At 46.4% G+C, this 23,337-nt stretch overlaps 1 protein-coding gene across 1 annotated transcript in view; it reads right to left on the reverse strand.

The window, feature by feature from the left end:
- Positions 1–3,298: 3,298 nt before the first annotated feature.
- Positions 3,299–23,337, reverse strand: part of TNR (tenascin R) — a 92,547-nt gene continuing 72,508 nt past the window's right edge. The window contains exons 17-21 of the mRNA XM_010850104.1: positions 15,768–15,919; positions 14,255–14,351; positions 8,831–8,992; positions 4,387–4,550; positions 3,299–3,418 (exon numbers count right to left, since the gene is read on the reverse strand). Of these exons, the coding sequence (XP_010848406.1) occupies positions 3,299–3,418; positions 4,387–4,550; positions 8,831–8,992; positions 14,255–14,351; positions 15,768–15,919 (695 nt within the window). The remainder of the gene's footprint in view (positions 3,419–4,386; positions 4,551–8,830; positions 8,993–14,254; positions 14,352–15,767; positions 15,920–23,337) is intronic.

Below are 23,337 nucleotides of genomic sequence, written 5' to 3' on the forward strand. Positions count from 1 at the left end.
TAGAGTTGGACAAGACTGAAGTGAAGTACAGCAGCAGCAGTACTTACTATACAGTCCATGGAGTTCTCCAGGCCAGAATATTGGAGTGGGGAGCCTTTTCCTTCTCCAGGGGATCTTCCCAACCCAGGGATCAAACCCAGGTCTCCTGCATTGCAGGTGGATTCTTTACCAGCAGAGCCACAAGGAAGTCTCAAGGCCGGCAGGAGTTTTCCACAAATTTGTCATCTCTTCGCTACCTCTGCCCCTTCACCTTCCAGAAATAAACCTGGAGAAAGTGTTTACTGCGTTCGAAGTTATCTGATGGGGAGATGCAAGAAGAAGAAACTGTTCGGGTCTCGGGTCTAGGCGGTGAGCCTATTGAGGTCATCGGTAGGGTGTTTTCTTTTCTTTTTCTATAAGCACATATCCTGATGTGTCTGCCGTTAAACTGCTTCTGAGCAGAGTCCACCTCTATTTCTTCTGAGTCCCTTGAATGAAACTGTGGTGTGTGAGGGTGAGCTCTTTGCGACTATTGTTTCCTGGATCCATCTTTGGAAAGAGCACAGGTGCTTGGAGGAACAGGATAAGCAGGAATCCATGAGTCATGTTATGATGCTTTGAGTCCAGTTGACCACGGGCCTTGGGGAGATATTGAGGTACAGTGTCTCTTAAAAATGGTGACTTGTGAGAAAATCACTCTACCTAATAAAAGGAATCTATAAATCCTTTTTTTAGGAAGTTAGGTGAGCTAGTGTTTGAAGTTCCTTTCTTTGCTTTGAAATTCTTTAACAGGAATCTAGGTAATGCTGCTGATATTATTTATAAAAATGTTCCACAGGGTAAAATGGTTCCAGTAGAAGACAGATTTTGATTCCCACTGATGTTTCTTCGCTTTCACCTGAATTGACAACATGAGGGCCCATCATCTTTTCCCGTCTCAGTTCCCTTGATGAGGTGGGCTGTATTCGTACCACCCAGGACCCTGGTTCTGCTTTTATGGATAAAATGAATCCAGCCACTTCCTTGGCACAGTCTTCTCTGCAATGTTTTCGTGTGTGTGTGTGTGTGTCTATGTACGTGTGTATATGTTTACTGATGACTCCAGAATCAGCTTTTCTTTTTCTCTGTCTTTCATAAAGCAGGGCTTCTAGTGAATTTTCATTACTTAGTTCTGCTCGCTCACCAATGCCAGTTTCCATGTTCAGATCAGAGACTAGCCTTACTGACCGTCAGAACCGAAAGGGAAGTTAGAAGCCATTCTAGTCTCATCCAACCAGATGAGGAAACTGAAACCCCAAGAGGTGAAACAACCTTCCCGAAGTCATAGCGCCAAAACACAGCAGAGCTGGGCCCACCCCTGAGACCCCAGGTTCCTCATCCAACAAGCTTCCTGCTGTTCACTGGGCTCCCACTCTCTAGCTAAATCTTAATTAACGGGTTTCTTGAAAGACTTGTTTCTGTTTCTTCTTCCTTCCCCCTAGTTTTTTGAAGCCCATGGGGAACTGAGAAATGGGAATGTCACCTCCATTTCCGCCACTGGTCTGACAGTCACACGCACACCATGGCAGCGGGCAGTGAGCAAGACCTTGAAGATCTACTGAAGGGAGAGGGCAAGGGGCAGCTGACTCCATACTCGTTACATCAGAAACGTGGTTGCCAGCCTGACGGACTGTCCTTCCCTGCTTAATAGAGCTCAGTTACATTGGGCATGTTTCCTTTAGAAAACTGCCAGCTCTCAGGCTCGTCCAGTGATTGGCTAGGAAAGGCCCAGGATGCCTCAGTTTGACTAAAGGTGGATATTACAAAGAAAAAAACCCAAACCTGAGGCCTTAAGGAAAGAGAGAGAGGAGGAAACAAGTGGCTGGGGAGATGGGCATGAATTTTGGCAGACCCCACAGGAATGTTTGTAGCTGACATTTGGCTGGAGAAGTTGAAGGGTCATGGCTTTAGAGCCTCCAGCTCTCTTGGGTGTAAAAATCAAATCATGCTAGCGAAGAGAGCACATCTCATAAGACGGGAGGTAGGCCTATACTTCTCCCCTATTCACCTTTGGATTTTTAGATGTAATTTCCTCTGGCACTTTTCATTTTTCCTCTCAAAGGCAGAATAATAAAAGAAGATGGAGAAAGGCTTCTCGTGAGCTCGCCTCATTAAGGGGGTCATTCCTGTTTCTCACTGGACCAAAAGAAAGAGGAGAAAACTGAAACCCAAACCCTGAAATTCCACCTCTTCCCAGAGATTATCAGTCAGGGGAATGGCTGGCTGGTCATATAACTTCTCCTGACTCTTATTAAGCCACTTGCCTTAAGGAGACCCTGGCTGAAATGAGAGCCTCAGAACTGAGGCTTTAGTTTGCAATTCAGGGAAAAAGAATCATGACAAATAGGAGCAGAAATAGAGAAAATGCAGCTGGGTGGGATCTATGCTCCCCAGGGCACCTGTGATCTCAATGGCAGGTTCCGAGGGGAGCCCAGATCTGCTGCTTCTGTCTTTCCCCTCAGTGTCTGACCCCAAAGTGCTGTGAACCATAGCTCTCTCCCCATCCCAGCTTCAAAGAAAGTTGACCTGAGGGAGGGGGCAGGGATTTATGACCCTCAGGCACACGGCTGCTGTGCAGCCCAGGCCAGGTGCAAGCAACACCTTGGGAACTAGAATCCAAAACAGTGGCTGGGCTTGTGAGTCCACAGGGGATCTTAAGGTAGGATGGAAGCGGGCAAAGGATGGGTTGGCTGGAAAATAGGAGGCGACAGAGGACACTTGGCTGGTAAGACTAAGAATGTTTGATGAGAATCTTTGGCCCATTACAAAGGACTTGGGTTGCTGGGACAGGATGAGGTTAATCTGTTTCCTTTTAAGGGGACTTGTTGGCAAAGCTCTCTTGCTGGAGCTTCTCTCTCTCTTCTCGGGGCTGGTGTGAGAACCCGGCCACCGAAGGCAGTGACCAGAGCTTGGTTCCTGGAAGTTAAGGGTATCTCAGAAGGAGGGCAGGAAAGAAGGCACATGCCTGTCACCGATCTGACTCCACGATCTGGTTTTGAGTTGGTCTTTTAAGAAAATGTCTCACTGTTCCTCCTTGGTGGAAAAAAAGGGGATGGTTAAGGATGGCTGGGTAGGAGGGAGCATGGAGACTGAAGGGCAGGCACGGGGGCAGCAGAAACCATGAGCTGCTGATTCTCAACTGATTCCTGCTACATCCCGCTTCCTTCAAACACTCTTAACATGTTGCAAAGCACATTACTATGTCCCCCACCCCTTGTTTCATATTATAAAGTACAAACAAATGACAGAAAAGGTCAGTTGGCTCGCAGCCGCCCACTGCTTAGAACTGCAAGGACCGCCGTTTTCTCCCCGCCACGAGACGGTGGCTGTATGGGCGCATCTTCATCTCCACGAAGGGGATGGAGAACTCGTGGCCTTTCCAGTGGTACCAGTTGATCCCCTGGGAAGGAGAAAGATGAGCATGTCAGATCACCTTTCCCCACTCAAGCGAACTCCCAGCCTGAAAAGAAAGAGGGTGCTGAGAGCGGGGAATCCAAGATGAACATTTAGCCCTTTTCCATTAACTTGAAGCTTTGTGGCTGAGTTCCCTCCCCCCAAAAAAGGGGCCAAAAAAACAGAGATTTTTTTTTTTTTTCCTAGCTTTTCTCTTTAGGCATGCTTGTGGTCTGGGCCTATAATAGGAATGTATAGCAGGTCTTTCCTTATCACTGGCTTTCTGGTTTGGGCTTTCAGGATTTGCATGCACCAGTAAATTTGAATTTCAGATTCCCAACAGTATAGAAGCATTTTGAAGAGCATAACTGTGTTTGACTGCTCACTCCTGATGGGAGTGTTAAGTGGTTTCCATCTATCACGTGACCAACCATCTTGGTCTGCCCAGGACTAAGGGGTGCCCCTGGCTGCTGGCCTTTCCTGTGCTAAAACCAGAGAGGTCCCAGTTGGTCACCCAATCGCCCGGCCCAGCTGATGGATGTGTAGTCTCCAATGGGGAGACATGGTCTCTTTTACACTGCTATTTCTGCTCTCTCCCTTCCTAGGATACTTCTTTGGATGAAGCCAAGCCGAACCTTCTTTGGATGAAGCTGTCCCTGAACTTGATAAGCTCTTCATGGGATATCCTAGAGGAGGAAATGAAATGGGACTTGACTGGTCATCAAGGTTTCTCTGGGTGAGTTCTAGCTCCCGGATCCGGGTGTGTTCCCCTTTTCTTCCTCTGGCTTTGACTCTGTCCTGTTCTTATCTCAGTGTCTGCATTATTTTCCTCTTTATAAGAATCCGTTCTCAACACTCTGAGTGTATCTTTTTAAAAAGGAAATGCAAGGCCCACCTGTGCGCTTAGAACATGAAGCTAAGGCACGTGGGCTGCACGGCTCTGGCTCATCTATGCAGCGGCAGAGTTTCACCCACCTGACTGTGCCTGGACTCGCCGTATTTCCCGTTGAGGTTGGTCCGGTGGCAGTTCTTATACCACCAAGCCCCCTTGTACGACATGGCACAGTTGGTAACTGCTATGTCATTGTCTCTGTCCTCCGTGGAGAATGGGCGGCCTTGATGGTAGCTGAGAGAGTCCCCTGGGAAAAAAACACATGCTTGAAGCTGTCCGATTTGTCATTCTTTCGTCTCAATGTTCTGGACATTTGACCCAGGCCCAACAAACCTGGCTTCTGCTTCAGAGACCTTCCACTTACCTCTCTGTGTCTATTCAGCTTCGGCCTGGCTACACTGAGCTCTTTCTCCACGTACTCCTGGGGTCCCCTACATCTGTGCTGCTCTCTCCAACTCAGTTCCTCATTCCCTTGACCTTCTGCTCAGAATGTGTTCACTCAGCTCCCCCTCTCCACCCTTGCCTGTTTCCTCCAGGCCAGCACTGGGACACAGGCATGGATGGCTCCTTGTGTCTCAGAGGAGACAGTGATGAGTCATGTTGCCCTGGGTAATCCGGGTCACCACTGTGCAGCCTGGCTTTCCCCATGGCTCATCAGGCCTTGGTCACGTCAATATCTGCTCGTTCAGAACTTGGGTCCACATGTGAAGAAGGACATTACCTAACTAGAGTTTCTGTCTGTAGGAAGCAAGATGATAAGAAAATCCTAATCATATTAGAGGAGAAGTGATTGGGAAAACCAGGGCTGTATCTTGGGGAAAAGCAGACTTGTAAGGGGAGACAAGGTTCTAGATCACTGACTCCAAATATTTAATGGGTTATTTAGTAAACAAACAGAACTCCACCAAACAAACACTCTTTGGAGAAGAATGAAGATCAGTAGGTAGAGACTGTGAAGTTAGAGCTGTTGATAAATGGGATAGACTACTTGGAAATATGGGGATATCTCTATTTTTAGAAGCTGGGGGTTTTCTTGTTGGCATGTTGTGCAGGCCACACATATGAACTGAGTATTTAAGTAAGGTATTAAACCGTAATTAATTTATAACTATTGGCCAAACCTCTGGCCTCTGGCAGAACTTGTGGTTAGAGATGTTGTGAAGGGGCTCATGCTATTGAATGAATGTTGTTTAAGATGTTTCCGAGGCCACTTTAAGCCGGGGAAACTCATGGCTCTGATCCTGTGGCTTCCTGAGTCCACACTCACAGTGGCCACTCAATGCCTCCAAGTGCTTCTGGTCACAATTTAATTCTTAGGAGGATGGTCTTTCTTTTATAGGGAAGCCTGGTCCATTCAGGCCAGCTTGGTCCCTAAGTCCATATGTTATTATTTCTATGCCATCGTTTTTATCTCCCTCTCTAAACAAACCAGGCTTTATCTCCGCCCAGAGCTAATCCCACCGACCTACAATTCATTCTTTCTCATCTCTTCCAGGTCCTGGAGAAGGCAGAAAAGAGTTCTTACTTTTTTTCCTTTTTTCATATAGATACAGATAGAGATAGATATATATTGATATTTTAGCATTTTCATCTCTTCTCACCCTAACTCATACTCAATCCCTGTGTCTTAAAAAATCCTGGCTTAATCCTACTTTCTAGAGACTCTTTCTTTACCATCAGTCCCCTATTTTGTCTCTACCCACGTTTCTATATTCTCATCTTCTGCTTATCTCTCTAACCTAGAAGCTGCCCTCCCTGGGAACCATTCCCTCCTGCTTCCACTTTGGATGTTGCCTGCTGCTGTCTCACATATGATCCTGATGTTGGTCTTTGTCTCCTCCCTAGATCCCGTTCCTAGTTCATAAATCCACCTCATACGTTCAGTCCATCTATTATCTAAGTCTTGGTTTTTCTCTCTCAAACTGCTGTTTGGATTTATGCTTTTCTCTTAACTCCTAAGATCAGCCAAGGCCCTTGTGACCTCCTACCAAGATTAATGCAGCGGCTCCAGCTGGTCTCTGGTCTTCACTCAGGTTTGCTTTATCCTATTTAAGGCTGACAATTGGATCTTCCTAAAACTCCACGTCCACTATGTCACTCAGGACCCACCATGGCTCCCCACTGCCCACCGTATTAAGACAGAACTCCTCTGTCCCCTTGGCCTTAAGGCCCTTCAGGGTCTGACTCCACCCTACTCCACCTGCTTCCTTTCTATTCTTTCTGAACTCACACCTTGTCCTGGGCAGCCAGGTCCTCTGCACTTGCCCTCCCTCCACACTAACTGCTCCTTCTGTGATTCTCCCCCAGGATTTTCTTTCCCTGGAATGTTTCTTTCCCCCTGGGATCCCAGCCAAATGCTGCTGCTTTCATGAAGCCTTCTTCAACCTCTAAGACCCCCCTTCTCCAAACGCACGTTAAACTGGAAGTGAGTACCCTTCATTTTGTGGTGAGTTGCTTCCAAACTGTTTCTTTTTCAGATAAAAGTTTAGTTCTTGCAGAGGTCATGCCTTATGCTCCTTATGAGTCCTCACAATTCACACGATGAACTTTTAGAGGTTGCTCAACAACCTTTTCGCCATAATTTGACTTGTAATGTTCAGCTCCAATTCAATTAAGAGTCCTGGTTAGAGACTTGGATTTTTGCAGGCTCGAGAACAATGGAGATGGGAGAAGGGACCGAACTTGGCATTGAAGGCCACAGAGGCCACTGTTCTAGTGGGGCCAATAAAGATGAGCAACATGCAAGATAAAGGCCAGGGGACTTGGGCAATAGTAAATGCCAGAGACAGGACGGCTCCTCCTCCTTGGAGACCTTCCAGTCTGGAAAGAACCACCATTGTGTGAAGTTGTCCAGAGAAGGGGCCTACATAAGCCTAGCTTCTCATCGTTTGAAGAAGATGAACTGAATATTTGACCTACGAGGTCAGACTGCAATTCATTTTTGATGATTGGCAAAACTGTTGGTGGGACTTGCCTCTGAATCATGAGAGTAGAGCTCAGTCCAACAGCTACGACCTTCACGGGGTCCAGCAGTGAGACAGAGCTACACAGAGACTGCGGAGGTTGGGCCCAAGTTCAACAGGCAAGAGCACAGCCTGGGGCCACTGAGGAGGAGGGAGAGGGCTCGGCCAGGTGAGGAAGTGGGAGGGCTTGCTTGTCTTTCTGTGGGAGAAATAAGGACGGATTTCTGCAGGCACGATTCTAATCTTAGGGAGTGGTTGGTATCAGGTTATTTCTGAAATGGTTTGGTCTGACATTTTGTGTAATACACTCCATTTCAAACGACTATTTTACATCCAAAGTGTGGGTAAATTGGATCTTTTATTGGGGCACTTCGGGCAGGTCTGATTGCCATGGGGCATGATCTCTCATGTGAACAACAAGGGAAAGCATGTCTTCTCTTTGGAGAAAAGACACCTGGCTGAGCAGAGAAACGGCTGAGCAGATGCAGTCATTGGACAGGCAACACTTTGATGGTCTTAACTCCAAGAGCCTTGAACATGCTGCTAAATTTATACCCTCGCATTTAGCCATATAATTGGAGTTAATGAAAGGACCAATAACTCCATATACCAAATAGTGGAATATTTGGCAAAACAGGTTTTAGGATATGTACTGGAAAGGAACCTAGGAAATAGATTGGCAGAGCCTAAGAATCAGACTGGGATACGATGTCCTGATAAAACTCTTAATGCAACAGAGCTTATAGAGACGCTGGTTGTACTTAGTGGAAGTGTCATAAAATCTACAGAAAACGTGACCCTGTATGGGTTCTTGTGGAGGACTGAAAAGACATGTGGCCTGTGGGGGGACATGTAGAGCTGTTGTTTGTTCCCTGATGGAGGTGTGATGAAGACTGCTGTTAGAGGAGGGCCAGCTCAGAATGGGGGCATCTGTCTTATTTTCATTAGTTCAAAGATGATTTTCCTAGCTGTCATTGCAGGGGAGATTTCTATCCAGACAATAGATGATTATGCTTTCACTGGATGAGAGCCCATATTGACTAATCTAGACAAGAAAAATAATCCTTCACCCTCGCATGGTACTTTTTTTTAACTTCAAAAAGCACTTTCACTCTATTTATCACATTATTTTTTCTGTCTCCTCTGCAAACTAGGGCAGGTATCATTATTAAGATTTTCCAGATGAGGAAACTGAAGTCCTTGAGAAAGTGATTGCAGGTCACCTGAGTGGTGAGGAGCTTGCGTGCGTGCCAAGTCCCTTCAGCCGTGTCTGACTCTTAGAAACCTTATGGACTGTAACCTGCCAGGTTCCTCTGTCCATGGGATTCTCCAGGCATGAATACTGGAGTGCGTTGTCATGCCCTCCTCCAGGGGATTGTTTCAACCCAGGTGGGGGGCAGCCTGGACCAGAGCCAGCGCTTCCAGCCCTCCACCCTCCTCCTTGGCCAGCAGGGACTTCACCAGCTCTGTGGGTGCTGCTGTCACTGCCCAGTGCAGCTCGGCCTGGAGTGTGGGCCCTACTCCACGTCCACCACCACTGGGGGCTTCTTGGGGGCCAGGGTACCTGCGGTGCCATTGTAACCTCCTAGGCGGAGTTTGTAAAGGCTTCTGTTGTCCTCAACAGAGAACCTGTCGTAGGAGGCAAAGGCGGTCTCCTGCCCATCACGCATGTCCACGCGCAGCTCGTAGCGGCCCTGGGACGTGATCCTGTGTATGTTGTCCAGCCCTGTGAAGAAGAGCCAAGAAAGCAGTGAGCCTGGCTGCAGTGGCTTCAGACATGGGTGGCAGAATGCGACTATGGCCTCAAAACAGATGTTCTGGGAAAGAGGAGGAATACTGGGTTGCTTTAGCTTTTAGACCTTCCCAGCTGGTTATCTAATAGACCCTTGTTGTTGTTGAGTTGCTAGGTCATGTCTGACTCTGTGACCCCATGGACTGTAGCCCACCAGGTTCCTCTGTCCATGGGATTTCCCAGGCAAGAATACTGGAATGGGTTGCCATTTCCTACTCCAGGGGATCTTCCTGACCCCAAGATTGAACTTGCATCTCTCCTGCACTGGCAGGCGGATTCCTTACCACTGAGCCACCAAGGAAGCCCAATCAGACCTTACCAGACCCCAGATTTCCTCCTACAAAAAAGCCATCCAGTTCTGCTGGTGAGTTCCCACTGCAGGTCAGCTCAGGGGTCCTGCCATCAAGTACTGACCCAGTAACTGACAAGCTCTGAGCCATAGGATTCCTGGCCTAGGCCTGCCCCCTGCCTCCCCTCCACCTCCCACTCCAAACCACAGTGTGGGTTGAAAATGATGAGCACCATCATGGTGTGACTCCTTTGGTGTGAGTGATAGGAAGCAGGAGGTAGGAGCATTGATCAGGGGAACTCAGAATGGACCCTCAGGGTCCAGAGGATCTGGACATCCTACCCAATAGCCTGGGAGGGGGTTCCATCCACCTTTAATTACACTGCCTTTCCTGTTCTCTGCCTCAGCCCTCCTGAGGCTCCCATAACTGGGTCAGAGAATATTGTCCCCTGTCTCCTGACGCCAGCTCCTGTCTCTCGGATCTACCTGTTATATCTTTGCACTGCCACCTCTGCACTCATCTATCTGGTCAGTCATGTACCCTCACCCCCCGGCCCACCCTCTTGGCCCTCCCACCACTGTCTCCTTGGCCTCTAAGCTTCCTAGCCTTTGATCTAATAGGTGCAAACCCCAGAAGTCCAGAGTTAGGCAGAGCCCAGATCCTTCTTGGTGGTATTTTCTCATATTTTCTTGTCTCTTTGCTCTGGCTGGCTGTGCTCTGGATCTTTCTGATTCTGACCTCCCTGCCCAGACTTTGAACCGCCCCCACCCCCACATTGCTGGTGATCTTGGAGTCCTCCTGATTTCTACCTGCTTGCTGAACTGGGGTCCTCTTGCTTTGCTGTGACATTTGATATTTTTCAGAGTACACCATGATTTAGAATTGAAAATATTGCAGATAGAAGGGAATTTAGAGATTACTTAGGCTAGTTTCTTTGTTTTGTTGAAAACGTGGCTGAAGTCCAGAGAGGTGATATGGCTGATGGAGGGTCACCTGGATCTTTCTGTTTCCCTGTCCTGTTTGACAGTTAAAGCCTTATGTTAATTATATATTACATGTTATATAACTGTTTGCTGTTTGCTGGGTTACTGGTACCCTACACTTGGCTTGTGATGTGGTGGATCCTGGTGGTGCCCTACCCAGATGCCCTTTAACTGGTCAGTGGACATAACCTCAGCTGCTAACAACACACAGGTTTATTACTCAAACAGGAGTTGCTTCACTCTGGAAATTACCCTCTCCCTCCCCCATGCCTTGGGGCAGAGCCCCATCAATGCCTGATGTAGGGGGTGGGTAGTCCCAAATCCCAGCCCCCTTGCCCCACTGGGGACCAACTCTGAGGAGCAGTTCATGCTCCAGAGCTTCCCTGGGGATCAGACCAATGCTAATCTCCCACCAAGATCACACTGTTAAACTCCTCCCTGCTCTATCCTGTTTCCCCCACCCACTTCTGAGAGCACTCGCCTGATAAATGGCTTGAACAAGAATCCCAGTGTCAGACTTTGCTTCTAGGGAACCCAGCTGACAACATAAACCATGGTCAGAGTATTACCCCTCACCTGAGTACTGCTACCAGGCTGTGCTTCTACTTAAGAGCCCTCCCTGGCTCCCTATTACGTATGGCATTAAGTCAAAGCTTCCCTTCCTCACTTGAGGGACTGTAACATTTGTTCAACCCACCTCACCTCATTTCCTTCTTTCCCTGAGCTGCATCTTTGCTCTAGTTGGATGGTTTTTCATTTTCCCGTGTGCTCATGTCAACAGGATCCCTGCCTTCCCTCTTTTCTTATCCCCCTCCCTCCTTCATCCTTTTTACTCATCTCTCAATGCCTTCTGCAGGAAGCTGACTCTTCCTTCTCTGAATATCTGTGGCCTAGCTCATAGATGAGTACAGTGTTTCTGAGTGTGAGAGGGCATCTCTGATGATACGAGAAGTAATTGGGGAATGTGCTTAGTCATGTCTGACTCTTTGTGACCCCATGGACTATAGCCCGCCAGATTCCTCTGTCCATGGGATATTCCTGGCAAGAATACTGGGGTGGGTTGCCATTTCCTCCTCCAGGGGATTTGCCTGATCTAGGGATTGAATCCGTGTCTCCTGAACCTCCTGCATTGGCAGGTGGATTCTTTACCACTGAACCACCCAGGAAGCCATTTTTGGAGTAAGGACTAAATAACTTTAAATGTGTAGGGAGAAAGGTATTTCCAAATTCTCCGTAGATGGAGGGGAAGTCTTAATCCTGATTCTAACTGTTCCTCTCAGTCTGGATCTAGTAGTCTGTGCGTATTCATTGGAAGGACTGATATTGAAGCTGAAGCTCCAATACTTTGGCCACCTGATGTGAAGAGCTGACTCATTGGAAAAGACCCTGATGCTGGGAAAGATGGAAGGCAGGAGGAGAAGGGGATGACAGAGGATGAGATGGTTGGATGTCAACTCGATGGACATGAACTTGAGCAGACTCCAGGAGATAGTGAAGGACAGGGGAGCCTGGCGTGCTGCAGTTTATGAAGTTTCGAAGAGTCAAACAAGACTTAGCGGCTGAACAGCAGCAACAACAAAAACTTTGTGGTTTAACACTCAACACTCTAATCTCCATTTTTAACACCACCAGCACCAGCAACAACTGACATTTAATATTTTTGCTGTTTTCATTGCATTTATTTTTAAGATTCCCTTTTATTTATGGCACATGATGACCCGCTTTCTGTTTTTGGCAATGCTGTGATGTTTCTTTCACAAAAGAATAGATTTCATTTATTAAAAGTGATACATAGGGACTTTCCTGGTGGTCCAGTGGGCCAGACCCCAAGCTTCCAATGCAAGGGGCCAGGGTTCAGTCCCTCATCAGGAAACTGGATCCCACATGCTACAACTGAGGATCCCATGTGCCACACCTGGGACCCAGCACAGCCAAATAAATAATTTTTTTTAAAAGTGATATATAGAAAATTCAAGCGTGCGACAGTTCAGATGTTTCCCAGAAGTGACTGTGGCGTCCAGTGGCTGAGGCTGGGGAAGCATGAGCACTGTCTGCTGTGGGGACATCGATTTCTGTGCTTTACACTTACCTCCCAAGCTGACTGCAAACTCTTAGAAGGCAAGGATACTTTCCTATTCACTTCTCTTTCCTTTTTTACCTTCTATTTTTATTACATTCATCAGCAAATACAGATCTGGGCATCTAGTAGGCATTCAGTAAATTCTTATCAATTGAGTGATTGATTGGTATCTACACTTTAGGTACCTACTATCCTCAGCCACTGTGACAGGTAACGAGGTTGAAAATGAATATGGTTAGGTCCCAGGCCTGAAAGAAGTTTACATAGTATAGTCAAGAGAAACAGAAAGGAAAACAGACCCTGATTTCGGCCACAAAAAAGAGAGACTGCTCCTGCAGGCAAAATTAGAGAAAAATGGTTAGGACAGGTCCTACTGGGGAAGAGGAGGTGAGCTGAGGCTTTGAATATGCAGCCAAGCACAGCAAGGTGTATGGGGGTGGGGAGAGTTGATAGGCAGAGGTCCCTTGCAAAGGAAACAGTGATTCTAAGGCTTTGGAGTCTGGGGAAAGGGAGGGGTGAGTTGGGAATTGGGAGTTAACAGATATACATTACTATATACAAACACTGTATTGGCTCAAAAGTTTGTTTGGGTTTTTCCATACTACCTTCCACAAAAATCCGAACAAACATTTTGACCAACCCAATAGATAAACAATAGGACTTACTGTATATAGCACAGGGAACTATATTCAATATCTTATAATAACTGATAATGGAAAAGAATCTGAAAAAGGATATATGTATTTATGTGTGTATGTATAACTGCATCATTTTGCAGTTATACATACTTGAAACTATGCCAATCAACTATGTCAATATGCAACTATACTTGAAACACTGCCAATCAACTATACTTCAATAAGAAAATATTTGGAGTTTGGTGTCAGTTGGAGGGTGCAGGGAAGGGGAATGGGGCTCTTGGTGGTGGGGAGCAGGCCCAAGAGGAGGGCCTTGTACCATAGCTAAGGTGCTGGTGACAGGGACTCATTTAAAAGTTCTACAAATGGGGCTAGCCATTGCTCAGATTTTGGCATGAGGGAGATAGTTCTAGTGGCCATGTAGACAATGGTTGATCCAGGAGGCAGGAAGGCCAGTTATGGGGTTCTAATAGGAACATCCAAGAGAAGGATGGTGAGGCTGAGCGGGAGATAGAGAGGAGACCACAGATATAGAAGACAATTATTGCCTTTCCTTGGCCTCCCTTCATGATCACTGTGAAAATCTAACAGGGAGATGCAGGGAATAATAAATGTACTGCTTTCTGGAACTGGCTCCTCTGCCATCTGCCTGGGTCGGGTTCTGTTTACCTTCTCACACCAGTTCGGTTCTCAATCTACACCTCCCGCTTGTGTTAGACCTCTAGGAAATTGCCGGTCACCTCTAATGTCATTTTCATTTTTTCCTTTTCCATCCCAAGTCATGTAATAATATTCCTCCAAGGAGCAAGGTCTGAGCGACTGTCTCATTTTCCTCCTGGCCTGCAGGCTGGCTGGCTGATGCCTGGCTTCTGAGAGATGACCCGCCAGCCTATTGCTCCCCCTGCCCTCTTCCCCCACCAGGCAGCTCACTCCCTTTGTAAAAGTTGCCTCATGTCAAGACCCATCAGCATAAGAGACTATTAATGAGGATGGGAAGAGACAGAGCAAAGAGGAAAACACCACCACAAGATAAAAACAGATCAATAGTGGAGCCAAACAGAGCAAGAGGTACTGAAAGCAATTCACGAGCTGTCAACTTCTCAACAGACCCAGGGTTTCTGATAATCCCAGATGGACACAGAACAGAGAGAGACGGACAAAAAGCCGGAGTAGCATTCCAAGGGAAACAAAAAAGGAGGCGTTACCCAGCCAAAACTCATCCTCCAGGTTCCCAAAGCCAACACGGTACTCAGCCCATTTCCGGAAAAAATCTGTTTGGCCATTCTGCCGCCTCTGGAATACCTGTGAAGAGAGAGGGGGACAAATGAAAAAAAATGAATAAAACTACTGTAACAGAGTTTTATATCTGCAGTGACAGAGACACTCAGGTAAGCACCACTGCAGTAGAGAGCTCGGTATGTGCACAGCGGTCATGGCAGGAGACACTCAGAGCCCTTCTCTGAAGCCCAGGGGCCCTTGATGAATAGGCTGGGGTGTGATGTTGACACTAATTTGCACCCCTGCCATGTAGAAAGGATTCAGGATACATATCAAACCCCCGATAGTCAAGGGAAATAGGCTAGGCTCTCAAATTCATCTTTTCACACCATGGCATGCAGCAGAAAGCCTTTTTCACCAAAAGAATGGGACCCATTTCAGATCAGCCAGTAACGTCATCATCTTGTTTCAGGCAAAGCAAGTGTGTATCATTCACTTTCTGAGCTGTTTAAGTGCTAATTTCATTTAACCTCCAATACATCAGCCTCGACTTCAACTTCCGATTATGCTTTAAGAAGGCACAAATATGTCAGAAACATAAAAGAAGACATCTCCCAAGAGTTTGACTCCATTCAACAACTATCCATTTGGCACTGTGAAAAATCCAGCATGGTGTGTTGCTGCTGGAAGCGGGATCCTCAGGAGGGAGTGGGGTGAAGGGGTAGGGTTTCCATCTGCAACTGACTCAGCTAATGCTGGGCTGCTTTCGGGCCAGGCTGCCAGAACTCCCCCACCTGCATAGTGGCCTGCAGTGATGTGTGAGGCCATTCGCCAGGCTGCCCATTCTCTTCTCTCTGTACTGCCCTATTGGACATGTGAGGAGCGTGATAGGAAATGGAGTCTCTCTTTTCCCTACCACTTCTGCTCCCTGAAGACTATTGGGGAAGAACCGGAGAGGCCAGGAGAGGATGGAGACAGGGGTGGCCTTTGTACATAGAGGTGGCGATCCACTTTCTGCACCTTAACTGCTCCGCCATATGTGATTCTCCAATAGAAAGATACTGATCACTTCCCCATAGAGACTTCCCTCCTCCTGCGAGGGACTCACCTCCTCTACTCCTTATCATAGATGCAGTTTTCAGCAGGGAAGACCCCTGGGCCTCTCTGAGCTACTTCTCTCTTTTCCTGGCACCCTCCTGCATGAACTATCCCCCCAGAAGGAGCCATTTTCCTGGGTCCCCCTTTCTTGGCTGGACTACTACAGCCTCATATTCTTATTCCTTCCTCTGCCTGTTCAAACCTGTGATAGGGCTGCTGAACAAGGGCCCTGAGGACAATGCAGAGTTACAGAGTGGACCTGTGGGGTGAGGGTGGAGGGGTGGGGAGAGTGGATGGAAAAATGGCCAAAGGATGGTGAAGTATGGATGGATGGGTGCCGAGCCAGGTGGATGGAGGCACCAAGGTCGCTGGCGTGCCTGGAGAACAGCCATAGATACTTACAATCCAACCACCCCCATCGGTGGTCATGTCGCAGTACACCTGTAACTTCTGGCTTAGTTCTCCGTTGAGGAAGATGGTGTAAACCCCACTCAGAGTGTCTCCGTTCATCAAATGCTGGGCACAGTCTTGAGGATGAGGGAAGACCCGGCCCCCTGCACAGGAAAAGAGGCAGTTTCCATAGTGGGGTAGGGACCTCCCACTATGCATGAGAGCCCCTTGGACTGTAAAACATTTTAGAGAATCTGACAGTGCTTCATCAAGAGCAATAAGGAATCCTCAGTGAATCTTCAACTGATGTTGGGTTTATCAGACAGTATACAGCTTTATGGGATCTGAAGACCAAAGAGCTGGGTTCACTGTGTGACTCCCCCACTCCCCCACTTGTTTAGCTTAGGCAAATAGCCTGACTTCCTGGCATCCGTCTTCTCATCAGAAAGATGAGGATAATAAAAATATTCCTCTAGCAAGGGTGAAAATATGTTAATACAGAGAGTGATGGGTTACTTAGGCGATGATTACAGATACATGGGCCACAATAAATCACCGCAGAGCCCACATCTCAAAAGAATGAGAGGGATTTAAGCATAGCCGTCCACCATTTTCACAGCAACCCGTAAGTAATGCCCCAAACAGGCTTAGTATTAGCAAGAAGATGGATACTATTTCTCATGCAAAATAATTTCCTGATTGGACTAAACAATCAAATGGCCATGTTTTACAGTTCAGTTTAAGTTTAAGGAGAGGGCAGAGGAAATAAATTGCTGCTCATCTTTCAGAGAGAACAGCCCAATTTGTAGAACAATATCTAATTAGCTGAAAGAGAAGCTTAAATCATGTGTCTTGAAGAGCTTGGCTTCAGGGCAGATTTTAATGCTCAACAGGCAAGCCAGAAAGCAGAGGTCCCGAGGGAGGAGCTTTACTGGACTGCAGGAGCTTATGGGAGCTAGTTAAAGGCAGAGCTTTCCACGGGAGGAAAAGTGCCTTGGGTACCCTGTAAATATATGATCTCTGGGTTCAATGGAAAGGGTGGTGCGCTGCTGTGGTTCTGCATCCTGCGAACTGTAGCAGAATCATGAAGAGAGGTGAGGTAGGGACCTCATGGGAACCTATAGCGGCCCCTAGTGGCAGAACCGGTGCACTGCAGGTACAACAGAGGGCCACTTGAAGAGTCACCCAGTTGGCCGGAGCAAGCAGCAGCACAATGCCAGACAAGGGAGGTAACATAGCAACCTCAACGACGCATCTGTGCTAGTAAGAGCTTCTGGTGGTTTGGTAGGCTTTATGCAATGCAACACATTGGAGATGTGTTAACTCCTCCTGCATAAGGACTGTGCAGCGTGCTGCCACACCACGGACGTGGTTCCCTTCCATTTAAGGTAGTGTGGAACAAGCCACCACCTGCTTCAGGCATGTTCCGCCAGGGAATACAAAATAGTCCTATAGAACTAGTACTTTACCAAGTGTGCATTTATTTCCATGTAATTCTTGCAAGAAACATGAGAGGAAGACATTGTTATAGGTTGAAGACTTATTTTACAGAGAAGGAAACTAGCTCAGAAAGATCACGTGACTTCCTCCGTTCATTTGAACTTAGGTTTTCAGACTCCAGGTCAAGTGCTCCTTACACTACTAAAATGGGGACTATAACTTATGATACAGTTAACTGGATCTACATCTATTCAGACAGCAAATGATTAACGAACATCATATAGGTCTCCCAGGTGGCACAGTGGTAAAGAATCTGCCTGCCAAGCAGGAGACCCAGGTTCAGTCCCTGGCAGGGAAGATCCCCTGGAGAAAGGGAATGGCAACCCACTCCAGTATTCTTGTCTGGGAAATCCCACGGACAGAAGAACCTGGTGGGCTACAGTCCATGGGGTCGCAAGAGTCGTATGTGACTTAGAAACTAAACCACAACAAATATTTATCTTATAAGCATATAAGGCCCCAAAGATTAAAGTTAGCTCAAAGTTCTTTGTTCACATTAAATATCTTAACCCTCCAAAATGTATTTCCTTGATAGCTATAGAAAAGCTCTCAACTTGCATCTCCAGCCTGTCCAAGAGCTCGTTAGAGTACCTGATCCCACCTGTTCCTAGAGGGTCTAGTTACATTTCAGGGACAAGTGTGAGTAAGCACCTCCCCCCCACCCCCCTTGCCACCTTGGGAGCACAGTGATTATTTCCTGGCTTCCAGGATATTCTCTAGCTGGTCTTTAGAGCAACTGGCTTGTCTGCCTTCCTTTTTCCTTTATTTTCTCACTGCTTGAGTTTCTCATTTTAGATCAACATAAAACATGCTTGTCTTCAGCTCACTTCTGCCTTATGCACTAATAACCCTTTCCCCTGAATCTGCCTCAGTTCCTTAAAGGGGCCAGAACCCCACATTTCTTCCCAATACACATATAACTCCAGGCCAAACTTTAGAACAGACAAATAAATGATCATATATAGGCTCCTTCACATTGATAATGTTGATTATTTAATATTTCTGTTTATATCCTTTCAAAAGGCTCAAAGATATTAGTTGTTTTAAAGGTAGAACTACCAAAAACAAATATAGGACAATGAGATAACTTGTTCTGGAGGAGAGAAGCTTTTACATATCTAAAGGTTGTCATATAAAAAAGGGATGCATTTTTATAAAGTCAGAAAACAGGGATAAAATCAAATTAAGAAAAAGTGGACCTAAGGAGTGTCCTGGGTCAGGAAGATCCCCTGGAGAAGGGATAGGCTACCCACTCCAATATTCTTGGGCTTCCCTTGTGGCTCAGCTGGTAAAGAATCCACCTGTAATGTGGGAGGCCTGGGTTTGATCCCTGAGTTGGGAAGATCCCCTGGAGAAAGGAAAGGCTACCCACTCCAGTATTCTGGCCTGGAAAACTCCATGGGCTGTATAGTCCACGGAGTTGCAAAGAATCAGACATGACTGAGTGACTTTCACTTTTACTTTCAAGGACTGTATAAGTTGGATGGGATGAAGGTTCCAGACTGCACCCTGGGAGAGGAAGGGGCATGGTCTCCTCCTTCTGGGCCCCCACATTGGACTGGTTAGTGGAGGCGCTCATCAAACATGTGCAGGGCTGATGCATAGTTGCCGGATGCACTTGCCTTACCTTTGACAAACGGCAAGTCCACCAGGTGGCTTAGAGATTCCACTTACTATAATTTAGTCTGTAGCATTAATGGAAAGAATCAAAAGCATTTTGCTTGTACAGACTATCTGGGGCAGCAATATTCACATCTTGGGAGCTTGAAGGAGACATTTACTATGAAACCACTCCTCTTCACCCTACTCCAGCTTTCAAGACTGTCAAAGTTTTACCTCCCACCACCAGTCCATGATCAAATTATTATTCCTTTTCAGCTGTGGAGAGGAAGCAGACTCATTAATTGTTCCCAAACCAGAGACTATTAAAATTGAGTTCCCTGGGTTTTGCAGCAGATCTGCTTAATCAGAATGCTGGGGCAGGGGTGGGGGGAGGGGGCTGGGTGTCAGGAATCAGTATTACACGACGCTCTTCAGATGAGCCTGAAGACCAGCTGGATTTGAACTCCACAGTTCCTCTAGTATGTTTTCCTCTTCTTAAAGAGTCCAAAGGTGGAATTGGTTAGCTATACTGTGCTCTAAGGGGTGCAATGATCTGCTTTCTCTGTTGAGATCCACATGGCAGAGTGGATAAACACCTCCCCTCTTTCCTTCTTTTCTTTCCCATTTTCTCTTTCCTTCTCTCTCTCTTTCCCAGTGGGCATGTCTTGAGTAGGCTGGTCCCAAGATGTGTAGATTGAGCGAGAGGGATAAGAGACTCTAATTATCCTTGAGTTTAAGCCTTGTGTCCCAGTTTTTACCATTAAATTCTCCTGTGGGGTTATTGGGCCCTGGTTTAGTTAATAATATATAATACACTGGTTCCCAATGTGCTTTGTTCATTGAGTGTACACTGTGGCTTCATATGTTTTTAGGAGATGATCAGGGCATTTTGGGGGGCATCCTTAGGTCTCTGGATGTTATACATCTAAAATACCAAAAACTCACCTTTAATCCTAACATAGATCATCACAGTAGTTTTTCCAAGGCAGAAATTTTAGGATGAAGACCAAAACTGGAAGGCTTTCCTTCTCTTCCCCTTCGATACAATTACTAGGACCTGGTCTGACAAAGAGGCTTTTTTTTTTTCCATTTTCTTTCTTTCTTTTTTTTTTTAAAAGCACAGGCTGTTGTGATTACCAAGTTGAGAGGAAAGGAATGCCAAGCGATCGGTACACTGAAATGTCTTACGGCTAAGTGTTTCTAGATGTAATTGGGAGATCAACAGGATCGGGTCATTCACTGGAAGAATGGCTCAGAAATTGGTTTCTGTTGGGCATCTGGAGGCTGAATGCTGAGTAGAGGGAAGTAAGCTCTGTGATAAGCAGTGCAAACAGAGTGCCCCCAGTCGGCTGGGAGTGAGGGGAGAGACCCTGTCCCTGCTCTGTCCCTTACTTGCTTTGTGTTATTGAAGTGGTCTTTAAAATGGTCAGAGTTAACGGCTTTGGAGAGTGTCTGCCCAATCTAATGGCCTTAGCATCAGAACTGAACTATGATATCAGTATTTATCTCTGAGAACAACCTCAGAAAGTCTTTGCAACTGCAGACAAAAGGTGCCGTTTCATATTAGCACAGGTGAGACCACCTCTGGCCACCCACCCTTACACTTTTTTCTCAGAAGTGTGTTTGTGGGTAGCAAAGTTTGGGGAACCAGTCTGAGGCTGTGGACAGGGAAAAGTTATCTGTTTAGCCCACATGGGCTGTCAAACCTACCACCTTGGCCTCCTTCACAGTATCTTCCAATTGATTTATGTGTTTATTCTTTTGTGTATTCATTCAGCAAACATATAGAAAGTGTCTATTGGGTTCTAAATATTGGGATAGGAGATTGAAATATAGGGAAGCAAAAGACACAGTCTTATTTTTCAGGTTGCTCACACTCTGGTGGGAGAAAAAAAACAAATATAACCCCAAGTTCTGAGTACTTTGGAGAAGAGATAAACAGGAGTATGTTAAGGCTGTATATTGTCACCTTGTTTATTTAACCTATATGCAGAGTACATCATGCAAAATGCTGGACTGGATAAAGCACAAGCTGGAATCAAGATTCCAGGAGAAATAACCACCTCAGATATGCAGATGACACCACCCTTATGGCAGAAAGCAAAGAGGAAAGTGATGAAAATGAAAGAGGAGAGTGAAAAAGCTGGCTTAAAAATCAACATCCAGAAAACTAAGATCATGGCATACGGTCCCATCACTTCATGGCAAACAGATGGGGAAACAGTGGAAAGAGTGGCTGACTTTATTTTCTTGGGCTCCAAAATCACTGCAAATGATGACTGTAGCCATGAAATTAAAAGATGCTTTCTCCTTGGAAGAAAAGCTATGACCAACCTAGACAGTGTATTAAAAAGCAAAGACATTACTTTGCTGACAGAGGTCCATCTAAGTCAGGGCTATGGCTTTTCCAGTGGTCATGCATGGGTATGAGAGTTGGACCATAAAGAAGGCTGAGCACCGAAGAATTGATGCTTTTGAACTGTGGTGTTGGAGAAGATTCTTGAGAGTCCCTTGCACTGCAAGGAGATCAAACCAATCTATCCTAAAGGATATCAGTCCTGAATATTCATTGGAAGGACTGATGCTGAAGCTGAAGCTCCAGTACTTTGGCCACCTGATGCGAAGAACTGACTCATTTGAAAAGACTCTGATGCTGGGAAAGATTGAAGGCAGGAGGAGAAGGGTATGACAGAGGGTGAGATGGTTGGATGGTATCACCGACTCAATGGACAAGAGTTTGAGTAGGCTCTGGGAGTTGGTGATGGACAGGGACGCCTGGCATTCTGCAGTCCATGGGGGTCACGAAGAGTTGAACATGACTGAATGACTGAGCTGAACTGAACAAGGAGCTATCAAAACATGAAGTGCACATGTAGTGAATCCTGTGGCTGGTGAGGGTAGGGTGAGTGCTGGAGTATGGGACAGGGGTTAGCAAGTGCTAATCAGAAAGTGCTTCTTATTTTAGGAACCAAAGTAGAAATTAGTCACAAATTGATGGAAGAGGAATATTCTAGGTCTGTGCAAAATGTGGTCTATCTGGGAAACTGCAGGTTTCAGCCAGGAAACAAGAGAAAGAGCTGGATTGAGTGGGTGAAAGAAAGACTTGGGGAAATAAGAGGGACTGGATCATGACATTTAAGGAGTTGGACTTTCTCCTAAAGGAAATAAGATGAAGAGCTCATTAATGGACTTTAAGCTCAAGTTTTTAAAATAGCATTTTCCCTGTAGTGTGGAGAATGAATTAGATGGGGGTGAGAGTGGAGGTGAGACCTCATTTGGGAGGTGGCAGTAGGAATCAAGGTAGAGAAGTAACAATAGCCTTCAAGGAGCCAATGGGAGCATAGAATTAACTGTGCAGTCAACAGCTTGGATGGCTTTATCTTAAGCAGAGTTTCTGAGGAAGGTCTTTAAGCTCTGAAGACCACTTGTCTTCTACCTACCAAGGGCTAACATAACAGGCTTCTAAATCTTCCCTTTGAAGATCAACTAAAGGCACCCTAACAGCAAAGAAATGTTCTGACATAATTTACTATTCCTTAGATTTACTAATATGAGGAGATCCCATTCTATGGCAGATTAATTGATCATAGACAGGCAGCTTCCAGCCTGGACAGGCAGCTTCCAGCCTGGACCTTCTCTGTGGCTTTTGATTTAATATCGCAAGGAAAGGCCTCCTACCTAGTCTCTTCCTGCCATCCTGGCCCCACTTGCATCTATTCTCTATATTTTAACCAGGGTAATATTTTTTATAATATAAAAGTGATACTATCTCATCCTTTCTCTCACTTGCTGAGACCTTCCAAAAGCTTCTCCAATCAGTGGCTCTGATTGTAATGGCTTCTTGCAATTAGAATAAAATCTAAAATCCTTAACACATCCTATAAATTCCTGCATGCTCTGCCTCTGCCTTGTATCCTTCCCTCTTTCCATTGGCTTTCTTTTAATCTGAATATGCCAAACTTATTCCTCCCTCGAGGTGTAGTAATTACTCTTCTCTAGGCTTGGAATGCTCTTCTGTGTGATTCATTCTCATCATTCAAGTTCTGGCTCAAATGGCTCAGGTCAAAGAGAGGTCTTTCCTGACCACCCTTGTTGAGGCCAGAGTCTGGGATGTGGGAAATAGTGGCAAGTGAGTTCCAGTGCAGAGGAGATAATTTGAAAGAAGCCTGGGTCAGACCCACTTGCTTATCTTGGAGAGCCCCTCAAAGAGGCAGAAGGTAACTGGGATGCCCCCTGGGGACATAGATGCTGGTGACAGTGATTTTCGGGAGTCTGTCCTACCACAAGGACACTGGTACTGGCAAGTGCTATTTTGAAATCCTTTCTCTATCCTATTAGCACAAAGCATTTACCCACTCATCCAGCATCAGCCTCAGACCCCCTGGACCACACAGCTAGCCTTGTCAGAATCTGGCACTGTCCACCATGGGCTAGCAGCTGCCACTTGGCTCAGAGCCTGGCAGCCAACCAGGCCAGGGGC

The sequence above is a fragment of the Bison bison genome, unplaced genomic scaffold, assembly GCF_000754665.1.
Source record: "Bison bison bison isolate TAMUID 2011002044 unplaced genomic scaffold, Bison_UMD1.0 scf7180017864289, whole genome shotgun sequence".
Taxonomy (NCBI): Eukaryota; Metazoa; Chordata; class Mammalia; order Artiodactyla; family Bovidae; genus Bison; species Bison bison.